Source organism: Budorcas taxicolor, chromosome 10 (assembly GCF_023091745.1).
Source record: "Budorcas taxicolor isolate Tak-1 chromosome 10, Takin1.1, whole genome shotgun sequence".
NCBI lineage: Eukaryota > Metazoa > Chordata > Mammalia > Artiodactyla > Bovidae > Budorcas > Budorcas taxicolor.
Genome location: NC_068919.1, coordinates 44,611,895 through 44,639,570, shown reverse-complemented (window position 1 = coordinate 44,639,570; position 27,676 = coordinate 44,611,895). Strand labels below are relative to the sequence as shown.

At 38.3% G+C, this 27,676-nt stretch overlaps 2 protein-coding genes across 2 annotated transcripts in view; one reads left to right on the top strand and one right to left on the bottom strand.

The window, feature by feature from the left end:
* The window catches only part of SNX1 (sorting nexin 1), a 587,700-nt gene that overhangs the window by 217,636 nt on the left and 342,388 nt on the right, over positions 1-27,676 (top strand). The window lies entirely within an intron of this gene.
* HERC1 (HECT and RLD domain containing E3 ubiquitin protein ligase family member 1) overlaps positions 1-27,676 on the bottom strand; it is a 209,468-nt gene that overhangs the window by 143,390 nt on the left and 38,402 nt on the right. Inside the window, exons 2-3 of the mRNA XM_052646182.1 lie at positions 12,030-12,985; positions 5,507-5,602 (exon numbers count right to left, since the gene is read on the bottom strand). Coding sequence (XP_052502142.1) covers positions 5,507-5,602; positions 12,030-12,959 — 1,026 coding nt within the window. The 5' untranslated portion in view covers positions 12,960-12,985. The remainder of the gene's footprint in view (positions 1-5,506; positions 5,603-12,029; positions 12,986-27,676) is intronic.

Below are 27,676 nucleotides of genomic sequence, written 5' to 3'. Positions count from 1 at the left end.
TGCATTCATACCAGTAACTATTACGCTTCACATTTTTTTGAAAAGTTCACTGGGGAAAAAGAGGATGCATTCTTTTAACTTCACAGTTCCTTATTATCACCAGAACTAAAATTTTCCCAACTATTTGCTTACCACTAATTTGCATCCATTCATTTATTAGAGCTCAGTGGATTTTTTATTGACCTGTATGAATCCCATACAATAAAGATATTATCTCTGACTACAGTAGTTTTCAATTTGTTGACTGCTTTTTAAAGCTTTTTATTTATTTATTGGTTTTTTTTTTCTGAATCAAGCAAAATAAAAGAGGAATCTTTAAAAGCCAATATATTATATCACCAGACCATTAAACGGGAAGGTATAGAGTAATTTCAGTCAGAACCTTTAAATAGTACCCAAAAACAAGAGAATATGTGTGTCAAATAATTTTCAGTGAACACCAAGAGAGTTCTGAGAACACACAAAATGTGCATAAATAAAGGCTGTTAGTCCCTAATAAAAGATCTGAAATTCTGCTGCCAAATTAAGGATTATGGGCTCAAGTAAGTTAGAATTTATCTCAAGATCTATTACAGTAGTCTCCCTTTTCCCACAGTTTCACTTTTTTGTGGCTTCAGTTATTAGCAGTCAACTGTCATCTGAAAACATTAAATGGAAAATTCCAGAAATAAATAATTCATAAATGTTAAATTGCATACTGTTCTGAGTATCATCCCTCTGTCCAGCATAGCCACATTACATAAACTATTCACCCATTAGTCACTTAGTAGCCATCTGGTAATCTGCTCAACTGCCAGTATTTCGGTACCTGTGTTCAAGTAATCCTTATTTTACTTAATAATGGCCCCAAAGTCCAAGAGGAGCTATGCTAGCAATTTGGATGTTCTCTTATTGTACCTAATTTATAAATTAAGTTTTAACATAGATATGTATATATAGGAAATAACATGGTATTTATGGGGTTTGGTACTATTTACAATTTCAGGCATCCATTGGGGGTCTTGGAATATATACTGAAGTGAAGTGAAGTGACAGTCACTCAGCTGTATCCAATTCTTTGCGATCCCATGGACTGTAACCAGCCAGGCTTCTCTGTCCATGGAATTCTCCAGGCAAGAATACTGGGATGGGTTGCATTACCTTCTCCAGAGGATCTTCCTGACCTAGGGATCAAACCTGGGTCTCCTGCATTGCAGGCAGATTCCTCACCATCTGAGCCACAGGGGAGGCCCATTATATACTGGATGGATTACCATTCTATAATAGGGCTTAAAAAATCATAGCCCTCCTTCCCTGACCCCCACAAAAAAGAAAGAGGAGGAGAAGTTGAGGGGACAGGGAAGGAGAAGGGGAAGGGAAGAGGAGAGGGGAAGAGAGACAGAAGGAGAGCAAAGCGGGAAAGAGAGGAAGAAGTAGAGGGAATGGGGGAGGAAGTAAAAAAAATTTATTCAAAAGACTTAGAAATGTTTTTTAAAAACAACTACAGGGTGGGAAGAATTCTAGGAAGATGACAACAGCAGCAGGAATGTAGTTTTCCAAACATGGAATCACTGCATAGAACAAAAAGAAGGCAAAACTCCAAACTCATGCTTAACATTCACAATAAAACTAGACAAACATAGTTCCAATAACTCCAAAATATGAGCAGGTGCAAACAAACCACTACCAAACACAGAATGTGCACAGTAATATATCTGTACAGGAGGAAGCCAGAGAATATCTGACAGATCGAAGAGTAAGAAAAAGGCCCAAAACAACCAACCCAGTACTCACCAGAAAGAACAGGGAGCCAATCTAAGCAGCTGCAACTGGGAAGAGCTTTGCCCTCTCTAAAAAGCAGTTAAGTACAAAGGATCCATGAGAAGTCTGCAAGAAGCTAGAGCAATCTAATTCGGTGACCTCTTGAAACTGACAAGCCAGTACTCCCTTCCAGAATACAGCCCTCATGCAAAGCAGAAACACTAGGAGTGGAATAAAAGTTTAGCAGAATGGGAACAACAGAGAGAAAAGAGAGAAGCTTAAGATAAAAGGTGGGGAGGGAAATATGCTGGAAACCATCTTACTTCTTTTTTTTTATAATATTACATAAAAATAATAGAGGAAGGGAGTCTTTGGATTTAGAAAAGCTACCTTGAATCTTATCCCATTCTAAAAATTTAGGAAAATAAAACAAATTTTTCATAAAAATAAGCAACAGAAAAGTTCAAAGGTCAAATTCCATATGAAGCTATTATTGGGGGGAGCGGGGGAGGGAAGAGACAGAATAACATCACTACTTTCAAATAAAAGCAAGCCAGAAGAGAACTGCCCACAAGACATATCAAACTGTAACCTATTTCAAAGCCAGCTAAAGAGATTGAGAAAATGAAACAAGACATGAAAGAAAAGCACAAATCTGAAATAGACTTGTTCAAGAATAAGGTGACAGACTCAAAAAAGAATTAGAAATAAAAGAAAAAACATCATTTTGGAAATGAGTAAACTACAGGGAATCTGAGAGGAAATAAATAGAAAAGATAATATCGTAAGAGCAACAAAAGATTAAAAGGATACAAGTTGTTTAGAAATAAAAAAGAAATGAAAATCATATAAAAAGTATTAAAGAAAACGTGAGAATTACTAGTTAGGCAAAGATCCAACAAATAAGCAACAGGAGTCCTAGAAGAGAACCAAATAAAAAAAGAGTAAAAATAGTACTAAAAACAATAATTTATGGAAACTTCCCTGAAATAAAAAAGATTTCAGACTACATATTGAAATCTTCACATCTCTAGAATATCAACCCTAAATGGATAACATCATGATGTATTCTAGCAAAATTACCGATTTCTTCCGAAGAGATCCTTTGGGCTTCTCAGCAAAACAAGCATGTGACTCATAAACATATGAAAGAAAATCAGATTATCTTCAGACCTCAGCAGCAAAGGTTTATGACAGAAAAAAATGGATAAGAAGTAGAAGGAAAGAAAATGTGAGCCAAAGATTTTATCTTCTCTCTTCTGGAAAGTGACTTTTAAGTATAAAAAGCATAGCAATTAACATGTAAGAACTAAGAGAATCTTTTCCATAATTCTTTACTGAGGATTCTACTAGAGAATAAGCTTCAGACAACTAAAAAGAATAGAGAGACATTAAGAGAAACTGGCAGTGAGCATTAAAGATGTAGTTATTTATAGAACTCATACTAAGTGAGAGTTATATCACAGAGTTATGCATGCTCTGAGTATGTATGTATAATACAACTACAAGAAATGGGGAAATCATATGTAAAAAGCATTTTTTAGTAAACATATAATGGTAGTATTTGTCTTATTTGAGGATTACTCTATGTGCCATACTATGTGACCAAAATAAATAATTACAGGATATTCTAATTTTACATCCCTGTACCTTGAAAACTGATGTTCTTACTTTGAAAGAAAGGAGAGATAACTGTAACATAGAAAAAGGTAAGTAAAAATTCTATAGCCCAGAAATTGAAAGTGTCAACTAAAGAGGTATGCTATTAGCTTTAAATACTCGCACACATGTACACACACACAGACACACACACACACAAACAAGCTTCCTGGCTCTACTGTAAGAGCCTAGAAAAATAACACTGACACAGTAGTGATGAGCACCCTGATTGTGATCCTAAAATACTATTTTCCACCAAAAGAAACCAAGGCTTATGGAGAAATAGCTAGCTAGCTGCAGATCCAGATCAAGAAATGTGTAAGATGAGTCCATCTTAAGTTCAGAACAATTTGATGGGTCAGTTAGCAAGGAAGCTATCAAAGATTACTGCTAAGTCGCTTCAGTCGTGTGTGACTCTGTGTGACCCCATAGACGGAAGCCCACCAGGCTCCCCCGTCCCTGGGATTCTCCAGGCAAGAACGCTGGAGTGGGTTGCCATTTCCTTCTCCAATGGATGAAAGTGAAAAGTGAAAGTGAAGTTACTCAGTCATATCCGACTCTTAGCGACCCCATGGACCACAGCCCACCAGGCTCCTCCATCCATGGGATTTTCCAGGCAAGAGTACTGGAGTTGGGTGCCATTGCGTTCTCCTCAAAGATTATTAGGTCTGTGTTAAAAGAACTTGGGAACCACCCGGAAGAGACTATTACCCTGAAAGACTGTTGGCCGAAGATAAGATAGTACCAGCTTCACTACAGATGATAATTCAGTGAAGTAAAACTTGAATAGGTTTAAATCTGAGTTTGTAATAGTATTTTTCAAGTGAAATCAACTGGTCAAGCTTGAAGGATGACAGAAGACCAGTTCATTAAACTGAAAACTAGTAAATAAAAATTAGTGTTAAAATTTTTTTTTGAATCAAACATTTATTCTGCTTTTCCTGTTTGAACTGTCACAAGGTAACCAAACAGTCAATAAGGGAATCATCTCTTCATGAAAATATTCCAACTAACAACTGAAAGATGAAAGATATAATTAGAATAGTACCATTTTGCAACCAAGCACCAATGAATTAATAGATCTGATCATTAAGAATTCAGGGTTGCTAGTACTACAAAAAGAGAGACAACCAGATGAAAGATCACAACACCATGTATGATCTTGCCAAAGGGATCAAACCTGGAACAGATCAAATCTCTAGATTCACCTGTCAAAATACAAGAAATACATAGCAACTGTATTATGAGTAATCAATTAACAAAATCCAGATGGTAGGAAATTCTACAACCTAAAAAGTCCAGGTCCCTGAACAAATACATTGAAGGAAAAGATAAACATATACACATGATTTTTTTTAGCTAGACAAGACTGAACTATGGTGTCTAGGGATGCACACAACTATAAAGAAATCCAAGGAAGTGACTACTTTCAGGATAGTGGTTCTTTGGAGAAGGAGGAAAGGGATAATGACCAGGACATGAAAGGGTTTCTAGAGTTGCTGGTAAAGTTTTCTTTCTTTCCTGAGCACAGATTAAAAGGCTATTTGTTTTATAATAATTCCATTTAGGCACATGTTTGTGTTTCTTATCTGTTTTAATAATAAATTTTTAAATTAAAAAAATGCACCTTATACAAAGTCCAAAATGAATAAAAGGGTATGCATTGACAAATATGTCTCCTTCCCACCCCCTATACAACACCCCAGCTCCACTTTCTAGAAGCAACCAATCATTGACACCACTTTCTTTTGCATCCTTTCCAGAGACAGAATTGGATTATTTTTAAGGGATAAACAGAAGCATTTTAAGACAAACTAACTTTTTGTTTTTCTTCTTTAATTTTTATTGGAGTATAGTTGATTTCCAATGTTGTGTTAGTTTCAGATGTACAGCAAAGTGAATCTGTGATACGTATACATCTATCTACTCCTTTTGGACTCTTTTCCCACACAGGCCACTACAGAGTTCCCTGAGCTATACAGTCAGTCTTCATAAGTTATTTATTTTATATCTAGTAGTGTGTATATGTCAATCACAATCTTCCAGTTTATTCCTTGACAAAGCAACTTTTAATGTATGATTATTTAAAGCCATGATTATTACATACCTCTTCAAAGAGACACAAAGCTGCCTCATAGAGTGAGCACAAGCCGTCAGATGTTCTGGTTGGTTCCCTCCACTGACTCCGATCAGCAGATGAACCCTATAATTAAGATATTGTGGAATACAGTTCGGTAAGGAGAGAGACATATATTAAAATCACTTAAACTGTCCACAAAACGTTTAAAGAACGGTTTATATAATTATGTGCTTTAAGATCAAATCCTAACATTACATCATGAAACCAACTTTTATGTATTGTAAAAGATGTGGCTATTGAGTGAAGCAGTTAATTAAGTACCAATCCCTCACTGATTATCTTATTAAACAGTGATTTGTTCTAAGGGTCACAGGTTTAACACAGAAACAGTCAAAGAGGCAGAATTTTGTCAATTACATACTCTTTGGGTGACCAATGTTTAATAAACGAAGTGAAGTGAAAGTCGCCTGGTCGAGTCTGACTCTTTGCGACCCCATGCACTGTAGCCCTTCATGCTCCTCTATCCATGGGATTTCCCAGGCAAGAATACTGGATTTCCCTGGGGCTGCCTTGTTCACTTGCTCCAAAAATAAAGCAGCATATAACCAACTTAACTGATGATCCTGACCAGAAGAGCAGTTAAGTCTGTTCCTCCTTAGTTTTGGCATAACAAAAGTCCCTCAAGTCAGTTCATAGCTGAGGAATCACAGCTCCTCTCTGGGACTAACAGCCTAATGTAATTGTCCACTTGACTCTCCATTTATAGACACCTTACAGGCATCTCAAATAAACATATTCAAAACTAAACTCCCAATCTAACATTTCCCCCATTCACCCAAACCAGTTCCTCCTATGCAATTCCTCCACAAAAGGACCCAATGGTTATGACCAGAAATCATTCTTTTACTGAAAACTGATAAATCAGAGTGAACTTGACCTGCACTGTTCCCTCAAATTCCTATATTCTTAAATCTTTACATCACAAACATCAAGTTCCTTCTCTGATTTAGCAATCCTATAATTGTAAAATTTTCATTGATGTCTTTATTTCAAAGGCTATTGTTTGTAAAAATACATTCTATATGATCACCTGGCAAACATACCATAGAAAAGTATATCCTCTACCGTAGAAGGGATTTGGGCCTACATGCTCTGTAAGATCCCATCCAACTCCAGGACTATATGATTTTATCAATTCAACGTATTTTAATTAACATGATTCCTAGGTAATGAAAGGAATGATATTGGCTATTTAATTTACTGCTGGGTCATTAGGTGCTAAGCTACTGCTACCAAATCAATTTTTCCTCCTAATCCCTTAAGGGGGTACTTCTGGAATTTTAATGTAAACATGAATTATCCTGAAATTGTTAAAATGCAGATTCCAATTCAGTAAATATAGGTAGGGGCCTTAGATTCCGCATTTCTAACAAGCTTCCAGTGACACCAATGCTGCTGTCTGAGGCTCACACTTTCAATAGTAAGGCTTTGGAGAGCCACTTGCAGGTCTCAGAGTTATATCAGAAGCTGGCTGTTCAAAATTACCTAGTTCCTAGACACATAAGGTGTGGCTATACCAGAAAATACTATAAGGAACAGCCTCTCCAAATTCCATAATTAGCTGTGTGGAACCTCTGGGAAAAACAAAATTGTAATCTCTGACTCCACACTTTAAAGGTCACCTCTACTAATCACCAAACCAAAAGCAGATGAGAAACAACAGCTTACTATACCTTCTTGGGAGCTGGTACCACGGCTATAATGATCGGTTTTCTTATGCCTGTTTACAGTATAAAGGAAAACACTGAAAACAGCATAAGGTTTTCAGTAACAGACCTGTCTTTAAATCCATGCTTCATCACTTACGGGCAATGTGACTTAAGGATTAGTTTCCTTATCCTTAGACAGGAATAATGCCTCTTTTATTTAGGGGCTGTTGGTGATAACACCTGAAATTATGCATAAAACATCCGTAGCATAGTTCTTAATACATAGAAAGAACTCAAAACTGGAAGCAGTAATTGTCATTATTTTGTATGATGTACACAGAGAAAGAAGAGAAAACACAGGAAGTCTTTAATATATTTTTGCACCAAACCAATCTTTTAAAAAATTCTTCAAAATCTGTCTGCAGTGACTGTCGTTGATTTCTGTTCTCCCATCAAAATCAGTATTAAGCATGAGACTAATCCCTCCCCAGTCAATTAGGATTAAAGACATCTCTAAAATCCATTTTGTATAGAATTCTTAATGTGTTTTGTAAATATACTACATAACAGAAAAAGAGGGCTACATCTAGGCATTTTTCATTTTGGGAAATAAAGCATGTTAAGTGTGTAACAATTCATACACTACTAACAGGAAGTTCAAAGGTCTAAAGATACAGGGAAAATTAAAATAACAAAAATATGTGGTTTTACAGGTCTTTATTGAATTACCTTTCTCTTATTTACCTACCATCATAATACCTTTTCATTTTTTCCCCACCTGTCTTTTTATTAATAAGATAATCAGACAAGAACATTAAGACTTGATGGAGTACAACATTTCCTTATGTTCTTGCTATCTGGTTTTATTCTTCTTCCAATTGTTTCAGTGACTCCCCACTGCCTACAGAATTAAGCTCAAAACCCCACAGCATGGGATACATGGCCCCACCTAGCCTGTCAGCCTTAGTTCATCCCATTCCACCATGAACATCCAGAAGCCTGCTCTCCCACACCTTCATCACTCTGTGAACACTAAACCTCTCACCTGAAGACTTTTTCAGCTCCCTCACTCACAAACCTCATGTTTGCAAGCAAACTCTTAACTTTTCAGCTAAACTTAGGCACCCTTCATTTTCAGCCCCTTCCCCTCTAGCCTTCCTCCTATGTCCCATGACCTGTCCCTATGCAGACCTCTACTACAGTCCAGTACCATTAACATGAAATGTCTATGCATCTCTCTTTCCTTAAACTGTAAGCTAGATAAAGGCATGGATGCTACAAAGCTTATTCATGTTTTTAACCCAGAGCCTAGCAGTATCTGGCACACAGTAAATACCTAGTGGTATCAAAGGCCAAAGATGCCTTTATTGCTGTTTATATTTTTAGTTTATTTTTTTAAGGATGTGGGGATATACAGTGACATTATTTCCCTACTCTTTATTTAAATATAAGTTAATGATTATCTTGCACACTTGCACTCAAATCTCTGAATTACTGCATGTGTGGGTAGTGGAGATTAAGTAAGAATCACACATGTAAATACAATTTAAGGATGAACTCTTTTTTTTTAAGGCCTTATACCAGTTTCCCGATTGCTCAGCAAGTAAAGAATTTGCCTGCAAAGCAAAAGACACAAGAGATGCTGGTTTGATCTCTGGGTGGGGAAGGTACCCCGGAAAAGGAAATGAGAATCCATTCCAGTATTCTTGCCTGAAAAATCCCATGGACAGAAGAAACTGGTGGGCTACAATCCAAAAGGTCGCAAAGAGTTGGACACAACTGAGTGACTAAGCATACCAGGTATTCAATTGATGGTTATGTTTCTCTCCCTCTAACTTCTATTAATAGCTTGGGGGTAAGTTTCATCCCAGCTGCTCATGAGGAGAGAATCTTAAGATAGTGAGAATCAGGTCAGGATGAGGTCCAGTATACCAGCAGAGGCTCTAGATACTTTATGAGTTCTCAACTAACAACAACTGATAACACTGTAAAGTGTAAGAAATATGAATTCTGGAGACCAAGAGCATCAGATCCTATCACTCACTGTGCAAGAAAGAATAATATATACAAAGTTCAAGTTAATAACCATCTCTTTTCCCTAAAATCTATCTGAAATTTAATTAAATTCAATCTGACATAGGCCTGTGGTGACTCCTGGAGGGCCAAAATAAATCAAACATACAAGATTCTTCCCCAGAATATACCCAGAATTCTGATGAAAGCTATCTGGGGTATCCTAGCCCCAACAGTGAAGCGACTTAGCAGCAGCAGCAGCCCTAACAGAAAGTTATAACATAAGGGTATAGCCTAGGAGGGGAAGAAAAGAAAGTAGGTGTATACAACATTCTGTCCAGAAATGAAAGAAGTCAAGTGGAGAGAAAATTGGAAATCCAGCAATAAAATAAGTTTATTGTATTTTATATCTACTTTAAGGTAGGCCTTCATGGGGGGAAAAGTCAGTCTATTTCACATAAATAGTGTAAAAGCTCCCTATAGTAGTCAGAGAAAAACATGGGTTTTGCCAACAGACTAGGGGTTGTAAGAATTGGTTAACACAGTGCCTGGCCCATCCGTGCTTAATTAGGAGTACATGCTATACTTTCAGTTCTTTGGACAAATAGGTGTGTAACTTTGGATAACGACCACAGTTTCTTCAGCCTTAAGATAACAGTAAATAATATCTTCTTTGCAGATTAACAAGATAATTGAATGAGACACTGCTTATAAAAAGCACCTGGTAGGTAGCAGGCACTCAATGAGGGTTAGAGCTCTTCTTCCCTTATGCCAGGTACTGGGAAGCAGTAAGTAAAAATCCAAAAAATGAATGGAATAGTATACTATACGTTAATTAAATGAATATTAAAGCTCATTACATAGGTAGTATATATATTTAGTATGAAGATTTCTTAAGCTTATAGAGCCAATTTAAACTCACAACCAAATATGCATACAAACATTTCCACCGTGCTAAAAGACAACGAAGCTAAACAGATACAGAGAAAAGTAATTAACTTTCTTTGGGCATTCTCTTCCCACTAAGGAGCAATACTGCAGGATAAGGTTTAGAGGGTAAGGCGGGGAAAAGGCCTCTAACTCAGGGTATTTAGCATTTTGGTTAAAAAGGAAATACACTAGGGGTAATTACACAATCATATAAGTTGATTGTGTAATAATTAACATCTTTTCTTTATGACAAAGGCAATGGAAAATAAATGGGACTGTAAAATGAAGAATTAAGTACTCCTCACAGAAATATTAACATGTGACCAAGAACAGATACATTATTTTAGGTCATCAAATGGCATCACATATTTGAAAATGGTGTAAATTTAGAGAACGTTACCAGAAAGTATTAAGAATTGCGAAATAAAATGAGAAACACAGATATGCAAGTACGTGTTTAAATATTCAATAAGAAACCACAAGAGGCCTAAGTGCCTTTCACTGTTGTTACCTCAAATCTTTCTTACTCAGATAACCACATCTCTGGCTTTAGGTCTCTACTTTAGATTAAAAAATCATAGGGCCTTTCCAACATTCCAGATTCGGAGCAAAGCACCACATGCTTTCCTGTCTACATTTTATTTAACATTAAGAAATTCAAATTTTCATAGATATAATCTAGAGTCTCCAAGTACTTACAATAAAATTATTTGTAAAAAAAAATGACCCAATATTTACTATTCAGTTCACAAGCACAAAACATAAGCCAGGTGAAAATTTAAATGCCCTAGTTTAAAAGCAAATTCAACATAACTGTTTTTTATGAAACATTCCTGTCAATCCAAGAGCTCTTCACTTTTGGCAGGGGGTAAGACATGAAACTTACATGCATTTTTTATAAACTAAATAAATTTGTTAAATGATATATGATATCTGGTGATAAAGGACACCAAAAAGGCTGATCAATGTCACCCAACTGAAATTAAGTCAATTTATGAATGTTTTAATCTTTATATTCCAAATTTGTATTCTTATTTCAAACTTTTATTGTTTTCAAAAAGCATTAAGTTTCAATTTCAGAAATTCTTGAAATTGATCATACTGCACTGCATTTTACTGTTTATTCTTTAATATGGAATCCAAAGTTAGTTCTTTTATGATAATCAAGTAATTAAATTCATGAACAAGATATTCATTACAGATCTAGGACATTCAGTTCATCACTCCCCTCCATTCAGGTCTCTGCTCAAATGTCACAATTCAGAGACTTTCTTGACCACATTAACTAAAATACCACACCTATCGCCTCCCCAATCTCTGCTTGAGTCCATCATTTTGCATTCCCTTTCCCTCCCTTATTTTAATTCTTAGAACTTCACACTACCTGAAATTTATATGCATTGTCTGATTCCCCCACTAGGCTGTGAGATCCAAGAAACTACATTTTTCTCTGCTGTATCCCTAGGGCCTAGAATAATATTTAGCATATAGTAAATATTTAATAAAAATTGAGAAGCTTGAAATTAGCAATTTCTTTGTCAAAAGATCTCCATACTCACCAGCCAAGGCCCCTCATTTTACATTTGAGTTTGCTAAAACACAGCGAAGTTAGATGAATTTCTCAAGTTCATACAAGAAGCCATAAAACTTAAACTACAATCCTGACTCCTGATTCAGAAATCTTAACATAATACCAACTAGTCTGTCCTTAAATTACATATTGACATCAACACATATAAAAGTTTCTTCACTCCAAGTATGTAAAATATTTAACTAACCTAACATCACCAGTAGAATTCTCAAATCGTTCACTGTTACCAACAATTCACTAAAAGCTGAGCTGACCTTTTCCAAAATTGTTAGGCAAGAATTTTAAAGCTGAGATTTATTATACATACCAAAGAACGCCTCATCTGCATTAATATAGTCATAAAGCAGTCAAAGCTGATCATTCCTTCTTGGCTTGACAGTAGTTTGCTTTTCTCCATGGAATTTACAACTGCTGAAGCCCCCAATGCCATTTCTATCCATTCAAGGAGATACCGCAAAGAACCTCGCTGAGCTGCTAAACCAAGCAGCAACTCAGAAGCCAATCTACGACCTAAAGTGTCTGCTCCAGAATTGGGAATAGTTACTCCTTTAAGAAAGGTTGTTACTTGTGATAAGCAATCCAAGCCCATAGGTGGAATCTTGCTTTCATTTGCTAAAGATAATGGTGGCAAAGAGCTCACAACTTCAATTGCAGTATGAATAACGTCATTGCAAAGACTGAGACCAGGTCCCGACACAGGCATCATCCAACTTTGTCTCAGAAGTGCAAATAATAAACTTAGACCAGTTCGAACACCCATTTCTATAAGTGCATCAGTGCTTGACCGAGGACGTTCACTAACAGAATGGACATCTGCTGAACCAGAGCTGCTCTCCGGAGAATGCTGCTGCTGTTTCACTTTGCCTTTGTCGTGGTATTTATTAGAAAGTGCATAGAAGACACGCTGGAGTACAAGCAATCGTTTTCGAAGTGCCCCAGCAAATGGGGAATCTGAACATACCATCTTTGCAAGTGCTAGCTGACTGCTAAGAAGGGCATCCAGATAGTGGTCCTGTTCATCGCTTGAAAGAGACTCACGTTCAAAGTCTGGCAGCTGTGGTCCTTTGAGGCACAAAACTTGTTGAGGCAAAGGTACTACTTCCTTATTGCTGACCAGTTTAGAATATAAAACAGCAACCCCCTCTCTTGTAGCAATAGATTCACTGTCCTCTGTAATCCATGAGCTGTTGAGGTGTTCAAGCCATTTCAGTTTCACTGGTGGAACCATACTTGCCATATTGATTTACTCTTCAGCCATTAGTTCTATAAAGAGAGAAGAAAAAGCAATCAAAAACCTATGAAGATACTTCAGAAAATGTTTAACTTTCATCACATATTACAATTAGTAATCTCACACTGATGACACACAAAGTCTAGACTTTAGTTAACAGTTATGTACCAATGTTCGTATTTTAGCTTCAATAAATGTACCATGGTTATTTAAGATGGCAATATTAGGGAAGGGCATACAAGGGTGAAGGGCATACAAGAACTCTGCGCTATCTCTGCAAATTTAATGTAAATCTAAAATTATTACAAAATAAAAGTTTTATTTTAAAAATCAGTGATTTATGTACCTTTTTCTCTTTGGATTCTGGTCCCACTATCAGTATAATAGTGGGTTCTACATGAAGATGGATCCCAGATTTATATCTCCTGGCCTCTCCTCTAAATTCCAAACTTATAAATGTAATTGTCCACTTGACCTCTCCATATATAGACACTAATAGGCATTTCAAATTAAACAAATTCAAAACTGAATTCCCAATCCAACATTTCCCCCACACCCACCCAAACCTATTCTTCTTGTGGAATTTCTCATTTCAATAAATGGCAACCCTATCCTTCCATTTCCTCTGGCTAAAAAACTTTGGGAGCCATCACTGATTGCTCCCTCTCTTATACTTATACTCCAAATTCAATTAGTCAACTCTACTCTCAAAATGTCAGTTCAGTTCAGTCGCTCAGTCGTGTCCGACTCTTTGTGACTCCATGAATCGCAGTACGCCAGGCCTCCCTGTCCATCACCATCTCCCAGAGTTCACTCAGACTCACGTCCATCGAGTCCGTGATGCCATCCAGCCATCTCATCCTCGGTCGTCCCCTTCTCCTCCTGCCCCCAATCCCTCCCAGCATCACAGTCTTCTCCAATGAGTCAACTCTTCGCATGAGGTGGCCAAAGTACTAGAGTTTCAGCTTTAACATCATTCCTTCCAAACAAATCCCTGGGTTGATCTCCGCAGAATGGACTGGTTGGATCTCCTTGCAGTCCAAGGGACTCTCAAGAGTCTTCTCCAACACCACAGTTCAAAAGCATCAATTCTTCGGCACTCAGCCTTCTTCACAGTCCAACTCTCACATCCATACATGACCACAGGAAAAACCAACCCCTTCACTAGACGGACCTTAGTCGGCAAAGTAATGTCTCTGCTTTTGAATATACTATCTAGATTGGTGATAACTTTTCTTCCAAGGAGTAAGCGTCTTTTAATTTCATGGCTGCAATCACCATCTGCAGTGATTTTGGAGCGCAAAAAAATAAAGTCTGACACTGTTTCCACTGTTTCCCCATCTATTTCCCATGAAGTGATGGGACCAGATGCCATGATCTTCGTTTTCTGAATGTTGAGCTTTAAGCCAACTTTTTCACTCTCCACTTTCACTTTCATCAAGAGGCTTTTTAGTTCCTCTTCACTTTCTGCCATAAGGGTGGTGTCATCTGCATATCTGAGGTTATTGATATTTCTCCCGGCAATCTTGATTCCAGCTTGTGTTTCTTCCAGTCCAGCGTTTCTCATGATGTACTCTGCATGTAAGTTAAATAAGCAGGGTGACAATTTACAGCCTTGACGTACTCCTTTTCCTATTTGGAACGAGTCTGTGTTCCATGTCCAGTTCTAACTGTTGCTTCCTGACCTGCATACAGGTTTCTTAAGAGGCAGGTCAGGTGGTCTTGCATTCCCATCTCTTTGAGAATTTCCACAGTTTATTGTGATCCACACAGTCAAAAGCTTTGGCATAGTCAATAAAGCAGAAATAGATGTTTTTCTGCAACTCTCTTGCTTTTTCCATGATCCAGCGGATGTTGGCAATTTGATCTCTGGTTCCTCTGCCTTTTCTAAAACCAGCTTGAACATCAGGGAGTTCATGGTTCATGTATTGCTGAAGCCTGGCTTGGAGAATTTTGAGCATTACTTTACTAGCATGTGAGATGAGTGTAATTGTGCGGTAGTTTGAGCATTCTTTGGCATTGCCTTTCTTTGGGATTGGAATGAAAACTGACCTTTTCCAGTCCTGTGGCCACTGCTGAGTTTTCCAAACTTGCTGGCATATTGAGTGCAGCACTTTCACAGCATCATCTTTCAGGATTTGAAATAGCTCAACTGGAATTCCATCACCTCCACTAGCTCTGTTGGTAGTGATGCTTTCTAAAGCCCACTTGACTTCACATTCCAAGATGTCTGGCTCTAGATTAGTGATCACATCATCATGATTATCTGGGTCAAAATATAAAAGAATCCAAATAGTTCTCACACTCTTCCAATGCTAAAACCCCAGTCTAAGCCATTATCTCTTGGATCACCAAAGCAGCCTTCTTACTGGTCTCCCTGACTGTACTGAGGAACCACAGTGACGCCAAAACAGCAAGAATGTTTTTTTATATATTTTGTTTACTGCTGTATTCTAGCATACGGTAAGTGCTCAGTAAGTATTTGTTGACAAAAATCACTTAAAAACTAAGTTTGCTGGGATAAAATATTCACAAGACATATATCCTGCAAAGGACTATCATCCAAGACACAATTAAGGACTCCTACTGAGCGCCAAAGAATTGATGCTTTTGAACTGTGATGTTGGAGAAGACTCTTGAGAGTCCCTTGGACTGCAAGGAGATCCAACCAGTCTATCCTAAAGGAGATCAGTCCTGGGTGTTCATTGGAAGGAATGATGCTAAAGCTGAAACTCCAGTCCTTTGGCCACCTCATGCGAAGAGCTGACTCACTGGAAATGACCCTGATGCTGGGACTGATTAGGGGCAGGAGGAGAAGCGGACGACAGAGCATGAGATGGCTGGATGGCATCACCAACTCGGTGGACATGAGTTTGAGTGAACTCCAGGAGTTGGTGATGGACAGGGAGGCCTGGCGTGGTGCAATTCATGGGGTCGCAAAGAGTCGGACACAACTGAGCTACTGAACTGAACTGAACGACTCATAATAAAAAGACAACCTAATTTTTAAAATCGTCAAAAAGGATGTGAACAAAACTTCAAAGATATGTGAATAGCCAAAATGCACAAGTGCTCAACATCATTATTCATCAGAAAGATGACAATTAAAAATACAGAGCTATTAATACACACCCACAAGGATTAAAATTAATAAGGCTGACAAGATCAAAGGTTTAGCACAGATGCAGAGCAATGAGAACTCTTCCAAACCATCTGTGGAAATGTAAAATCTGAACAGCCACCTTAGAAAGACGTCTAGTAATTTCTTATAAAATTAATCATGAATGAGTGTGTGCTAAGTTGCTTTAGTCATATCTCTTTGCAACCCCATGGACTGTAGCCTACCAGGCTCCTCTGTCCATGGAATCCTCCAGGCAAGAATACTGGAGTGGGTTGCCATGCTCTCCTGCATGGGATCTTCCAACCCAGGGATCAAACCCGCGTCTCCAAAGTCTCCTGCATTGGGAGGCGGGTTGTTTGCCATTAGCGCCACCTGGGAAGCCTCCAAAACTAAACATGTATTAGTTTGTTGAGGACCCAACAATTTCTCTCCTACAAATTGACCCAAAAGAAAACACAACCATAAGAAGATTCAATGCTAAATGACAGCTGCCTCTAGAAGGTGAGGGCATGAATAGACTGGGAAGGGCATGAGGTAACTTCCTAAGGTGATGGCAATATTGGATTACAAAGCTCTACACATTTGTAAAAACACAGTGAATATATATTTAAGATTTTACATTTCACTGCATGTAAATTTTACCTTAATAAATACAGAACTCCAATTGATATACATATATAAGCATAAATATATAATGGAGTTGATATATATATATTATAAAAGCATATATTTGGAGGAAATACACTGATGTGAGTAATCTTGAAATACATCAAATAATAAGATGCATTGGTGGGTATGTGTAAACATATGTATATATATAAATATATATACACATACACACATACATATGGATAAGCTATATGATAAAACAAGTATAGTAAAGTATTAATGGAAAAACCTCAGTGTTGAGTATATATGCCTATTCATTTTTAAGTCTTTCAACTTTGCTGTATGTTTGAAAATTTTCATCATAAAACATTGCAGGGGAGTTAAGACTAACTCCTGCCTTTCAAACAAGTCCCCAGGACGGTAGTCATGACAGTTAGTGGTAGAGAAAGATCCTCATATACTGAAGGGCATTTTATTTTCAAGATATAGATAGATCTTAAAGAAAGAGCTTCAGTGACAGATAAGCCAAGCTAATTAAAAGGAGTTTCCTGTTTCTAAATACATCCTGTCAAATTCTAAATATAAAATCTAATGGTACTTCCCTTTTCAAGCTATAATTACTATGCTTTATTTATCTTCACTAGATACTTAGAAAGTATATACTTAGGAGAGGGAAAATAAAACCACAAGCCTCCTTCCACTTTATTCAGCAAAGTATTTACCTAAACATTGTGCAGAGGATATAAAAGTACCTTATTTACCTCCATCCCTGTGAGGCACAAGTAATTTTTCTCTTTTTAATTTTACTAGTTTGATTACTATAAAGGACTATGTCGCTGCTCTAATTTGAATCTCCCTAATTACTAACATCTGAACATCGCATGTATATTTGTCATTTGGACATACTCTTCTGGGAAATGCTTATTCGTGTCCTTCTAGTCACATATTTTTCTACTGGGTTATTTTTCCTGTCAATTTGTAAAAAGTTTTTGTATTTTATCATTGTTTTCAACAGTGCAAATATTTCTTCTAAATCCACCTTTTACATACACACTCATCTTTCTTTTATAGCTCCTGCTTTCCATTCTTGGTTAAAGGAGCACCCCAACATCACCATGCTCTTACACATGACTTCTAGATTATCCAGATATTCACCTGGATTTTCTTGAGGTATATTTTTATGTTTTTACACATGAGTCTTTATATGAATTTTACATTCATCTAGGCGGAAATGGCAACCCACTCCAGTGTTCTTGCCTGGAGAATTTCAGGGACGAGGGAGCCTGGTGGGCTGCCGTCTATGGGGTCGCACAGAGTCGGACACGACTGAAGCAACTTAGCAGCAGCAGCAGCAGCAGCAGCAGCATTTTAATAAGCTCTATATGGTGTAAAATTGGATTCCAATTTTATTGTTTCCATGTAGATGGCTAATTATGCCACTACCATTTATTAAGTAATCCAGGACATCCAAGACAGCTGAGGACAGTGGCAGTTACATAATTATCTCCCCAAATTGCTTCCCAAACACTAAGGAAAAATTAAATTCTACACAAAACTACACCTACAGCATAATTTGAAGATATATTATGACAAAATTGCAAATTAACTGTAACATAAAAGAAACAGCATCAATCCCAGTGCACATACTCTCACCTCAAACAGCCACAAGGCTTTGGGCAAGCAAAAGCAGACTAAGCAAATCTATAGAAGACGGAGAAGAGGAAGGATAGCGAAGGAACCTAAAGATGATCTGGAATGACGACAGAAAGATTAGATCCACATTAAATCTGAAAATACAGAACAAGTGTCCACAAACTACAAGAAAGAGATTTCAAAGTAGATTTAGAGAGTCAGGAATGATTTAAAGGAGCAGGTACAATTTTAGTAGACAGGTACGATTTATGTGAGTAATCCTTGAAATGCAGAGAGGAGAAAAAAGACAAAAAAGAAGAGAGAAGAATTCTTTGGCAACTGGATGGTAAAAGGTGAAAGAAAAAAAGTGGAGTGAATAGGGTTCTGCAAGACAAAAGAGAACCATAAAACTGGAGATATAACAAAGCTTCCTCTCAAGCAAAAGAATCAAATGATATACACACACACCAAAAAAACTTCTTCAAAGTACTTGGACTTTGCTATATAGACAGAAGAGGGTTCTATTCAGCAATAGAGTTGCAGACATAGAGAACAGGCTTGTGGTGTACACAGTGGGAGAAGGAGATGGTGGGATAAATTGAGAGTGGCACTGAGACATAAATATTACCCTATGTAAAAAATAGATAAGCTAGTGGGAAGTTGCTGTATAACACAGGGGGCTCAATCCTGTGCTCTGTGACAAGAGAGTGGGATGGGGCGGGGGGTAGGAGGGAAGTACATATGTATACTTATGTATACATATGCATAAGAGGGAGGGGACATATGTATGCTTATGGCTAATTAATGTTGTATGGCAGACGCTAACACAACATTGCAATGCAATTATTCTCTAATTAAAAATATAAAAAGAGGGTGCCATTAAATTAGGAATATTATTTTCTTAAAAGCCCAATACCATAAAAAGGAACAAGAAAAAAGACCACAAAGAACTACTACAGAAAATCAGGAAAGTTCACAAACATCAACTAAGGGAAATCTTCCTGATAAAAAGAAAGCATAAAAAAATAAAAGTTAACAATTCAAACAAAACTAAACACATTTAAACATTTGAGGATATAAAAAATCTTGATTCAGAAATTGGAAAAATAAAATCAGAAAAAAGACCACATAAATAAATAAAAGTATTTGAAAAGGTAAGGGGCAGGGAGAGAAGAAGGCTGAGTGCTGAAGAACTGATGGTTTCAAACTGCAGTGCTGGAGAAGACTCTTGAGAGTCCCTTGGACAGCAAGGAGATCAAACCAGTCGATCCTAAAGGAAATCAACCCTGAATATTCATTGGAAGGACTGATGCTGAAGCTCTAATACCTTGGCCACTTGATATGAGTGAGCTGACTCATTCGAAAAGACACTAAAGCTGGGAAAGGTTGAAGGCAGGAGGAGAAGGGGACAACAGAGGATTAGATCACTGGATGGTATCACCGACTCAATGAACATGAGTTTGACTGAACTCCGGGAGATGATGAAGGGCAGGGAAGCCTGGTGCGCTGCAGTTTATGGTGTCACAAAGAGTTGGACACAACTTAGCAACTGAACAACAAGAAGGAAATGGAAGAAAATGACAAAATTCTTGGAAATGAAGAATGAATTATAAAGTATCCAAGGAAGAGCAGACGCAAATAATAAGTTAGCAATGACAAGGACAACTAAGGGTGTGGGTGGGGGAAACAACTATGAGAATTAAAATCTTTCTCATCTCTCTCTCTCTCTCTCTCTCACACACACACACACAAATTACTGAAAGCAGTGGAAACAGAAGAGAAGCAAATAAGGGCAAGTATTTGTACTACTGGACTACCTAAAAAAATTAAACAAACAAAAAAATCTGATTTTAAAGCTACCAGCCAAGAAAACTTGCCAGAAATAGAAAAATATCTGAATCAATACAATAAGGGCTCACAGATACCTAGGAAATTAACCAAGAACAATCAACTCTAATACTTTGGCCTTGTAAAATTGAAAGACGTAGGTAAAATCCTCAAGACCTCCAGGCAAAAAGATCAAATTAAAACTTAAAAAAAGGCGAAAGAATCGCACTGGCATTGACATTTTTAAACCAATCAAATAAATAGCATTTCAACAGCTTTTATAAAGCAAAACTATGGGGGCTCCAAGGAAACAGAAACACAAATAATGGGAGACAAGAATATATCAATACCATTCCCTGTACAAGATGGATCAAGTGGACAAAATTATGTAAAGAAATAGAAAACCTAAACCAACAAAATAATTTAATATTTTTCCATTAACAGGATCTACTTCTGAATTCTCTATTTTGGTCTATTTGCCATTCTTACACCAACAGTGACTTGATTACAATGGCTTTATAAATATTCTGATGGCATAAAGCATGTCCCTAACTGCTAAGATTATTGTATTCAATTACATGCTACCCCCATGGCTGATTCATATCAATGTATGGCAGGAACCACTACAATATTGTAATTAGCCTTCAACTAAAATAAATAAATTTAATTAAAAAACAAAACAAAACATCACTCTAAAAAAAAAAAAATTTACATGCTACCTTTCTCAACAGAGCACATTTTAATTTGAACTTCATTAAATACATATATTTTCATAAAATAGACATTTTCATGATAATTTGTCCACCCAAGAACATAACATGCCTTTCTATTTGATCCAATCTTATTTTACATTTTCTCCATATAGGTCCTATGCCTTTCTTGATAAAGCGTTTCTTAAGTATTTTTGCTAGTATGAATGGAATTTTCCAATTTCCTTTTCTGGATAATTACTGCTATCCAGCAATATTCTTATACTTTTCCAAATTATGCAAGGACAGAGATGAATCAAAGAAATCCAAAACATGTAACAAAGGGACAAAAAAATGAAGAAAGCAAAGAAGTATTAAAAGATAAAACAGAAAAAAGGTCTGTAATAAGACTAAGCATATCTGCTACATCACTATCAGCAAAACCCATCTATTTAAACCAAAGACACGGGACTTTTCAAAATGGCGGAGGAGTAACATGGAACGACCATGCTCCTCCCCAGAAACACACCAAATTTACATCTGCTTGTGAAACAACTCCTACAGAAGGCTGGCAGCAGACCGCTGTCTTCCAAAAAGGCAAGCCAATCTCCTCAGAATGAGGCAGGGCAAAAAATAAAGATAAAAAAGAGACAAAGGATTTTGGGACAGGGACCTGTACCCCAGGGACGCAGTTGTGAAGGAGAAAAAGTCTCCACACTCTCGGGAACCCTCTCATGGGCGAGGGGAAGGGAGGCGCTTCAGAATGTCAGAGGGGAGCACAACAGCAAGTGCTTGGGAGGCAAAATGGAAATTCTTCACAGAGATCGATGTGAAACAGTACTTCCCAGTACGCCCACCAAAGTGAACGGGGACCGGGTGCTGAGGTTCAGGCTTCAGGGGTGGGACCCAAGGGAGAGGACCAGGGTTGACTGCCACAAACATACACCGAGGGAGCTAATACAACACAGCTGAGGGAGTCCAGGGAAAAGCCTGTGCCTCCCAGGGGCGAGAGATCATTGTCGCAGGGACCCTCTGACTCCATGAGCTTACAGATCACAGTAACCCGCCTTAGTGAATGCTGCAAGTGGAATAAGTAGCGCTGTGAACCACCCAACCCCACAGGTAGATACAGTTACTTCCCAGGTGGTGCAGTAGTAAAGAATCCAATGCGGCAGGCACAAGAGAGGCAGGTTCAGTCTCTCTCTGGGTGAAGATCACTACAGTAGGATATGGCAACCCACTCCAGTATTCTTGCCTGGAAATTCCATGGGCAGAGGAGCTTGACAAGGTACAGTCCATGGGGTCAGGAAGAGTCAGACATGACTGAACAACTGAGTGCACACACACGCACAGGTATATACGCCCAACCACCACCAAAGCTGGTATGAATGCCAAAGGCAGGACTAGACACAACTGCAATGTATGATCCCAGAGGGGGCAATCCAAGCCAATTGGTCACCACCAAAGCCAGGGCAAATGCCTGAGTCAGGGGACAAAATACTGTCCACTGCAGTCCAGACCGCAAAGATAGCATCTGCCACTAAGCTGTGAGAAAATACAGGTTACTTACTATTGCAGGAACCTATACAGCTTAGCTCTGCGTAGGGACACATGACTCAGGGCCAATTCCCACAGGAGAGCACACAGAATCGCCTCAGACTGTAGCTACTCCCCACAGGCCTCGGCTGCAGAGATAAACCCACGCGCCCATGGGCACCTTATCTTTGACAAAGGAGGCAAGAATATACAATGGAGAAAAGACAGCCTCTTCAATAAGTGGTGCTGGGCAACTGGACAGCTATGTGTAAAAGAATTGAACTAGAATAATTCCTACCACCATACACAAAAAAATAAACTCAAAATGGATTAAACACTTAAATGTAAGGCCACAAACTATAAAGCTCTTAAAGGAAAACATAGGCAGTACACTCTGTGACATAAATCACAGCAAGATCCTCTTTGATTCACCTCCTAGAATAATGGAAATAAAAACAAAAATAAACAAATGGAACCTAATTAAACAAAAGTTTTTCAGAGCAAAGGAAACAATAAACAAGATTAAAAGACAACCCTCAGGAGAAAATGATTGCAATAGAAACAACTGACAAAGAACCTCTAAAAAAAAATATAAGCAGTTCATACAGCTCAAATTAGAAAAACAAACATTCCAATCAAAAAAGGGGCAGAAGATCTAACGGACATTTCTCTAAAGAAGACATACAGATGGCCAACAACCATGTGAAAAGATGCTCAACATCGCCCATTATTAAAGAAATGCAAATCAAAACTACAATGAGGTATCACCTTACACCAGTCAGAATGGCCATCATCAAAAAATCTATAAACAATAAATGCTGGAGAGGATGTGGAAAAAAGGAACCCCTCCTACACTGTTGGTAGGAATGTAAACTGATGCACCCATTATGGACAACAGTATGGAAATTCTTCAAAAAACTAGAAATAAATCTACCATATGACCCAGCAATCCCTATTGGGCATATACCCTGAAAAAGCCACAATTCTAAAGGACACATGTATCCCAATGTTCACTGCAGCACTATTTACAACAGCCAAGAAATGGAAGCAACCTACATGTCCAGATGTCTACAGATGAATGGATAAAGATGTGGTACATAATACAGTGGAATACTACTCAGCCATAAAAAAGAAGGAATTTGAGTCAGTTCCCATGAGCTGGATGAACCTAGAGCTGGTTATACAGAGTGAAGTAAGTCAAAGAGAAAAACAAATATTGCATGTTAATGCATACATATGGAATCTAGGGAAATGGTGCTGGCGAACCTACCAGCACGGCTAGAATGGAGATGCAGATGCAGAGAAGAGTCTTGTGGACACAGTGGGGGTAGGAGAGAGTGGGACAAATGGAGGAAGTAGCATTGACATATACACACTATCATGTGTAAAACACGTAGCTAGTGATAAGCTGCTATATAAGACAGGGAGCCCAGCCAACAGGCAATCTGTGATGACCTAGGGGAGTGGGGTTGGGGAGGGGAGGGGTAAGGAGGCTCAAGAGGGAAGGGATATATGTATGGCTGATTCACATTGTTGCACAGCAGAAACCAACACAACACTGTACAATTTTCCCCCAATTAAAAAATAAATTTAAAAAGTACTTTAAAAAGACAAAGACTGATACCAAAAAAAAAAAAATCTATGCGCTATCTAAACAAAATACAGGCACATTATTTATAATCTGTTATAAATTAAGTATACATAACAATAAGATCTAACAAGTAAAACTTACTTAAAATATATATGCGGTCCTGAAAGATGATGCTGTGAAAGCGCGGCACTCAATATGCCAGCAAATTTGGAAAACTCAGCAGTGGCCACAGGACTGGAAAAGGTCAGTTTTCATTCCAATCCCAAAGAAAGGCAATGCCAAAGAATGCTCAAAACTACCGCACATTGCACTCATCTCACATGCTAGTAAAGTAATGCTCAAAATTCTCCAAGCCAGGCTTCAGCAAGACGTGAACCATGAACTCCCTGATGTTCAAGCTGGTTTAAGAAAAGGCAGAGGAACCAGAGATCAAATTGTCAACATCCGCTGGATCATGGAAAAAGCAAGAGAGTTGCAGAAAAACATCTATTTCTGCTTTATTGACTAAGCCAAAGCCTTTGACTGTGTGGATCACAATCAACTGTGGAAAATTCTGAAAGAGATGGGAATACCAGACCACCTGACCTGCCTCTTGAGAAATCTGTATGCAGGTCAGGAAGCAACAGTTAGAACTGGACATGGAACAACAGACTCCTTCCAAATAGGAAAAGGAGTACGTCAAGGCTGTATATTGTCACCCTGCTTATTTAACTTCCATGCAGAGTACATCATGAGAAACGCTGGACTGGAAGAAACACAAGCTGGAATCAAGATTGCCGGGAGAAATATCAATAACCTCAGATATGCAGATGACACCACCCTTATGGCAGAAAGTGAAGAGGAACTAAAAAGCCTCTTGATGAAAGTGAAAGTGGAGAGTGAAAAAGTTGGCTTAAAGCTCAGCATTCAGAAAACAAAGATCATGACATCCGGTCCCATCACTCCATGGGAAATAGATGGGGAAACAGTAGAAACAGCGTCAGACCTTATTTTTTTGGGCTCCAAAATCACTGCAGATGGTGATTGCAGCCATGAAATTAAAAGACGCTTACTCCTTGGAAGAAAAGTTATGATCAACCTAGACAGCATATTCAAAAGCAGAGACATTACTTTGCCGACTAAGGTCTGTCAAGGATATGGTTTTTCCAGTGGTCATGTATGGATGTGAGAGTTGGACTGTGAAGAAAGCTGAGCACTGAAGAATTGATGCTTTTGAACTGTGGTGTTGGAGAAGACTCTTGAGAGTCCCTTGGACTGCAAGGAAATCCAACCAGTCCATTCTGAAGGAGATCAGCCCTGGGATTTCTTTGGAAGGAATGATGCTGAAGCTGAAACTCCAGTACTTTGGCCACCTCATGCAAAGAGCTGACTCATTGGAAAAGACTCTGATGCTGGGAGGGATTGGAGACAGGAGGAGAAGGGGACGACCGAGAACGAGATGGCTGGATGGCATCATTGACTCGATGGACATGAATCTGAGTGAACTCTGGGAGTTGGTGATGGACAGGGAGGCCTGGCGTGCTGTGATTCATGGAGTCACAAAGAGTCGGACACGACTGAGCGACTGAACTGAACTGATGCTATCCATAAGAGAGAGATGTAAAACAGAACAATGTGGAAAGCTTAAAGATAAAATGTAAGGTAATAATTTAACAAGCAAATTCAACACCCCCCACCAAGAAAGTATTACCTACTTAATAGTAAGTAACAATTGACACCAAAAGTTTCTTGGTAATGAACAGTATAATCACTATCAAGATACAACTGTTACAAACCTTTATGTATGAGCACAGTAATGAAATACATGAAGCAGAAATGAAATACAGATCAGCAACCACAGTAACTGTCAGACTTAATTCCTTGACAAATACAACAGTATGTAAACCTCTGGTTATGAATCTACTGTCAGGTCATGAATCCCCATGAGAATGTGATGAAAGCTGAGGTCTATACCAAGAAAACTGAAAACATACATTCAAAGGAAAACTTGTATAGAAAATTCACAACATATTTACTCATAATAGTCAAAAAGTGGAAACTCAAGTGCCATCAACAGATGAAGGAGTAAATAAAATGTATTATCTATGCAATGTAATGGAATATTATCCAGCCATACAAAGGAATGAGGTAATGATATCTACTGCAACATGACTGAGCCTTGTTAACATTACGCTAAATGAAAGCTAGACATTAAAAAGTCACATATTGTATGATTCTTTTTACATGAGATGTCCAAGAACTGGAAAATGCACAGAGAGAAAAAGAAAGTCATTTCTTGCCAGAAGCTAGTGGGAGGAGAGAATAAGGAGAAACTGCGTAATGGGTAAGAAGTTTTACTATGGAGTAATGAAAATGTTTTGGAACTAGACAGAGATGGTGGTACCACAATGTGGTGAAGTACAGCTGAATTATTCACTTTAAAATGGTTAATTGTGTGTTATATGAATTACAAGTCAATAAACTATTGGGGAAAAAGAAAACAAAACAGTATGTCAGGAAGTGCTTCCCCAAAATGAACTTAGGATACATTATCAAAAGAAGGCAGAAGGGCCCCTTATCAGGCACTGTTGACTAGCCATTATGCCACTGAATATCAGGGAGTAGATTCCTGGATCCATGTCACACCTACAAGTGGCACCAAACCCCAACCGGACCTGCATAACATCTGCCAACCTGAAAGGAAAGCTCAGACTCTGAAGGAGATGATGTCTGAAGCTGTCTGTCCATGGGACTCTCAAGGCAAGAATACTGGAGTGGGCTGCCATTCCCTTTTCCAGGGGATCTTCCCGACCCAGAGATCAAACCCAGTCTCCTGTATTGCAGGCAGATTCTTTACCATCTGAGCTACGAGGGAAGCCCCAAAGAAAACTCAGTCTATCCTAAATTACAAAGATTCGTTGGTTCACCTTATAAGTAATTTCACAGATGTTCCATATACTGCTGCCAGTTCAGACTGTTCCATGGGCCCATTTTAGAGTCAGAGTGCCAAGCCTGCCTAAACTTATTCCTTGCTTCAGTCTGACCCAGCCCTGGGAAGGGAAAACGAGATATTTTGAATATTTGCAAGGAAGGTCCTGTGGAATTGCCAATCCAAGTCCAATCATTTATAAACTTATTAACATATCTATGTACCCAGATAACCTCTCAGTGTGTAACAACATAATGTCTGAGCCTTGGTTGAGCAATGCTAACACCTGTATGTCAATAAATGAGTCCACAGATACTAACACTTCTGCAGGTGCCTTAAGTACACCCCTAGTTACACCTTCTTTAATGGAAATTTGGGGATTGACCTTTATCCTTAGGGATTCTGTTGCCTTGATACCTGAGAATACAAGGACAGGGTGCCCTTGCTGTATTCACTGTCCTATTCTCCCTACATAACCAAACAGAAGTCTCTCACTGGTTTGTCCCATAAAGCCTCTGTAATCACCTTAGACAAGAACCTCCAGGAGGCATAAATGATTCTGGCTTTGCCTCCATAAGGAGCACTTTCTTGCCACGGATCAGAGTGAGCACCAATGAACAAATAATCTGGAATCTCGCCCTGAAAGTAGAAGAGCTTGCTGACTTCACAGCCAACAGTTTCCCTCAACAATGATTGCTTAACCCACTGTTCAAGTTTTAGATAACTGCTTGATTACTTTACATGCTGAGTAAGGAGGTATCTGTACAATAGCAAACATCCCTTGTGGCACTTGGATAAATGCCTCTGGGG